Consider the following 4,658-nt stretch of genomic DNA (forward strand, 5'->3'; position numbering starts at 1 on the left):
AATAATAATAATAATAATAATAATAATAATAATAATAATAATAATAATAATAATAATAATAATGTTTCTTTCAAAATCTCATAAAAATAAAAGCCAAAAAAGTGTAATGTGATTGGAAAAAGCCACTCTGTTTTTTTTTTTTTTTTTTTTGAAGAACCACCTTTTGCTGCAGTTACGGTTTCAAGTCTTTCAGAGTGTTAACGTGTTTACCAGTGTTGCAGATCTTTGGAGTAAAAATGTATAATATGTTAATAATGAGGCATGTGTGGTACACAATGGATTTAGTCTGTTTATTTTATTGGATTGGATTTTAATACCAAAGTTGATAAATTAGAATCATGCACTTCATTTTCATCTTTTAAGGCCCTAGGAGAAAGACATAGCATGCAAGTTAATCCAGCACGTTTAGCTCACCTTTTCAACTCATTTTGTTCATAAACCACTTCGAGCAGTCGTTCAGAGACGGTTAGAGCTTGCTTTAGTTTGCACTATATTCTTTATCGTCAATGTAGATATTGTCTGCCCTCTGGTGGAGTGTTGCTGTATCTTGAATATGGAGGAGTCATCTGACCTCAGAGGAACTTTAAATGAATCAGTTCATAAAGAGTTTGTTGTTTGTTGTTGTAGAGGAACACAGAGCACTGATCTGTTGTATAAAAGTAAATATCAACTCTGATTTTAACATTTCACCCCATGCCTGTCTTGCAGGATGTGAAGATGCAACATTTTCTTAACTCCCCCCCTACTGAGTCGCTAATCTCAAGAGCGATCCCTTCGGACTTACTCTCCACCCATTTAGAATCAGAACCAAACGGCACACATATCTCTGTCGGCAGCTTCAGCAACGCCTCCTTACGCTGCACATATAAGGAAGACTTTAAGAAGATCTTACTCCCTGCGGTGTACATTGTCGTTTTTGTGCTTGGCATTCCTCTCAACGCCGTCGTCATACTGAAGATATGGAGGACGAGGCCCCACATCTCCCGGAACAATATCTACATGCTCAACTTGGCCATAGCTGACTTTCTGTATGTGACGTCACTTCCTTTACTCATCTACAACTACGCCAGCCATGACTACTGGCCCTTTGGGGAGTTGGCCTGTAAACTGGTCAGGTTTCAGTTCTACAGGTACCTGCTGCATTTTGGTTAATTTTCACTCTATATAGAGACTTGTTGTGGTCTTACTTGTGGTTGATCTGTATTAAGTTACTAAATACTAAGTAGTTGAGAATATGTATATTGTGGTACTGTGTTAAAGAGATAAAAGTGCTCATTTTCTCTATCAGTCTATGAAACATAACTGGGCAGTACATTGTTGGGCACATTTATTTGTACCACGATAGATAGATAGATAGATAGATAGATAGATAGATAGATAGATAGATAGATAGATAGATAGATAACAGACTCAGAGTCCAATTTACATAAAAACGATAACAAATACAATAAAAGAATAAAAAGTACAATGAAACTCGGCATGAAAAAAAAATTCTGTGTTAAATAAATGTAAAAACTAATTGCTTTTAGCAAAATCTCCTGCTAATACTTTGTAAAAAAAAAAAAAAAAAAAAGAAAAAAAAATAAGACAACTGGGAAGCTTCTCCTAGAGGAGGAGGAGATTTTGCTAAAACCAATTAGTTTCTACCAAACCACATATTAATTCCTTATAAGTCATTAGTCATTTATTTTGATGCGCAGTCCAATGATACTGACATCTTTGTTCTCCTATTTCAGTAATCTGCATGGCAGCATCCTCTTCCTCACCTGCATCAGTGTGAATCGCTACATTGGGATTTGCCACCCCTTCGCTGTGTGGCTCAAAGAAGGCGGCCGAAGGATGGCGTGGGGAATCTGCGCAGGGGTGTGGGTGGTGGTCCTCTTCCTTTGTGCACCAACTTTTACCTTTGCTGCGACAGGAATCCAGCGCAACCGCACTGTGTGTTATGATCTGAGCACGCCGAAGCGCTCGGTGGATTACTATCCCTACGGCATGGCTCTGACCTTCCTTGGCTTCTTGCTTCCCTTTCTGGGCGTGATGATCTGCTACTGCCGGATGGCCCACATCCTCTGCCGCCCCGTGTCCTACCATGGGGTCTCGGTAGCCACGGGGGAGAAACGAGACAGGGCTGTGAGGATGATCCTTGTGGTGGCGGCCGTGTTCTGTGTAAGCTTTCTGCCCTTCCACCTGACTAAAACTATGTACCTGGTGGTGCGTACTTTGCCCAGTGCCCCCTGTGAGATGAGGAACTTGTTTGCGATCATCTATAAGAGCACAAGGCCATTTGCCAGCATGAACAGTTTCCTGGACCCTATATTGTTCTACTTCACCCAACCGCGATACCGCAAGAGCACTAAGAGGTTTATGCGCAAAGTGACCACCCTCAGGGACAAGGGAACCTCAGTGTGAGCATTTGACTACGTCTGTCATTATCTGTTCTTTCTCCATTTTAAGTAAGAAAGTCCTTGAAGACTGAAATGAATGGAATCCAGTCAAATTCTCAGCTACAACCAACGAGACTTGGGGTGTGTTCCTGATTTTCAAATGAAGAGACTGTAACCTGTAACTGATCAGCGTTAAACACACAAAAAAAAAATGACTAAGTGGATATTTTGTCATTGCACTTGCTGTAGTAATACAGATTGAAATTTGAAAAGTCTTTTTTTTACAACTTAAATCACCTTTTTTTTTTCATTTTCATATGAAGATCTTTTTACATTTGTTCAGCATAAAAATATGTTAAAAATATGTTAAAGCTGTAAAGCGTGTTGTTTCATGTTTTCACCACTGGAGGTCGTGTGTGCTCCACTGCACCCAAACACTGGCTCTGCATTGAACGTAATCAATATGATTTATTCAGCATGAATCACATTATCTGCACTGCAGTTAATTATGAACCAGTTGCAACCAAAGTCCAGCTCGTAGTGCACTAACTTTGGCAGTTTGGACGCCGTTTTATTGAAAGTACATTTTAATGTTGGAGGTGACATTAATGCGTCACATATACTGTTAATCTAGCAAAGAGCTTTTTCAGAAGTAACAAAATGGTGAATTATGGGCCTAAATGCAAGGCCTACAGTAAGGCTAACCTTTCTGCTTCTAAGGAGTCTGGAAGAAAGACGTACCTCTGCACAAATGCATATTTACCCCCAAACTTATCAACTTAAAGGAAGTATGATATAGCTTTGAAAATGCTTCTGTTAAATATGTTTTGTAGGAAGTCTTATTTGTTCCCTCAATGAATGAAATTTCTAAAAAATTACCTTGGATTTTTGAATGTTTCCTTATCTGAAATTATTTTGGGATTAAATGATGAAATAATTTGAAGGATTTTTTTCCACATCTTTACCAGGGCTGTCTTTCAATGCATATGGTTCTGTGTTACTAAGAGTTCTTTACTCTACTAGAGGTAGTCGAGAGAAGTATTGCACTGCTTGGCATCGCACCGTTTTAATAGCTCTCACTGGATACAGTTTAAAATCCAAACTACATTTGCGTATAAAATTGTTCAATTTTCATGGTAAATTCCCATCATGCAGCATATTACAATTTGTTTTTGCTTATGCTGTGTGACTTTGATTGTGATTGTGGTCTTTGTATTTCTTTTATGGTATTATGTGTTTTTCTTACGCTGTTTTGTTTGAAAATGCCATTGTAACTGCAGAAACTGTGAATCTGTGTGTCTCAAAGAACAGTATAAAATCAATGCAAACAATACGTTTGCTGCACTTACATTTTCACAACATTATTTGTTGTTTGTTTTTCTGAAAACTCACTGTTTTAAGAATCACATTAACGAGATAATAATGTGGTAATACTTCAGCTTCATTGTTTGCTTTCTGTGTTTAGCTGAGATGATAATAAAGCTCCAGCTGACTTAGTGTTTGTAAATATGTGTTACACTGAATGTGAAATGCATGCAATTCATATGCATAAACATTTAAGACACAAATATGAAGTAATGTGCTTGAAGCCTTGCGTTTGGACAAAGTGTATTTTCAGTTATTAAATTATATAACTTAAAAAGTGCCCCCTTCCACACTCTAAATATGAGGGTTTATCATGTGTTTGATGTGATGTTGGAAACTTATTAAATTCTGTACAGTGCCGATTGTGGCTGTTCGTAGTGTTTTCAAAAGTGTAGGAGATTTTAATTTTTAGAAATACTGTAACATGTCAAAAAAAAAAGCTCTGTGTCAAAAATGTCTCTGTTGTAAATATTTTATTTTCTTAGACTCATAGTTTTCTGTGAATTTATTTTTTGAACAGTATTGCCATGATTCGAAATAACTTGTAACAGGAGCAGCTGAAAAAGCAAATAAAAGCAGGTGGAAACTACATAACTTCTGTGGACTGTGGTTTAAAATGCTTCCATTACAGGCATGTATCTCATTTATTTGAATTTGAATGATTATACTTAGTTTCAACAATTATGTACGTGCAAGTTGGGTTTATTTTATTTTATTTTTTTAAGTTTTTCATAAGTTTCTCCAAGCCTCTCTGGCTTTTCGTCAAATAGTATTTGGGGTCCAATGTATTTATTCAAAACATATGTAAAATGTCAGTCTTTATTGATTGGAAGACTCTCACGCATTGTGAGTGCTTGTCCTGACAGGGTAAAATGGTGTCTCTCTCCAGCAGTCAGGGGAGGACATCCT

At 37.3% G+C, this 4,658-nt stretch overlaps 1 protein-coding gene across 1 annotated transcript in view; it reads left to right on the forward strand.

Moving 5' to 3' along the window:
* p2ry6 (pyrimidinergic receptor P2Y6) overlaps window positions 1-4,340 on the forward strand; it is a 15,714-nt gene extending 11,374 nt beyond the window's left edge. The window contains exons 2-3 of the mRNA XM_007563027.2: window positions 709-1,130; window positions 1,737-4,340. Of these exons, the coding sequence (XP_007563089.1) occupies window positions 718-1,130; window positions 1,737-2,409 (1,086 nt within the window). The 5' untranslated portion in view covers window positions 709-717 and the 3' untranslated portion in view covers window positions 2,410-4,340. The remainder of the gene's footprint in view (window positions 1-708; window positions 1,131-1,736) is intronic.
* Window positions 4,341-4,658: the final 318 nt, after the last annotated feature.

The sequence above is a fragment of the Poecilia formosa genome, unplaced genomic scaffold (assembly GCF_000485575.1).
Source record: "Poecilia formosa unplaced genomic scaffold, Poecilia_formosa-5.1.2 Scaffold144, whole genome shotgun sequence".
NCBI lineage: Eukaryota > Metazoa > Chordata > Actinopteri > Cyprinodontiformes > Poeciliidae > Poecilia > Poecilia formosa.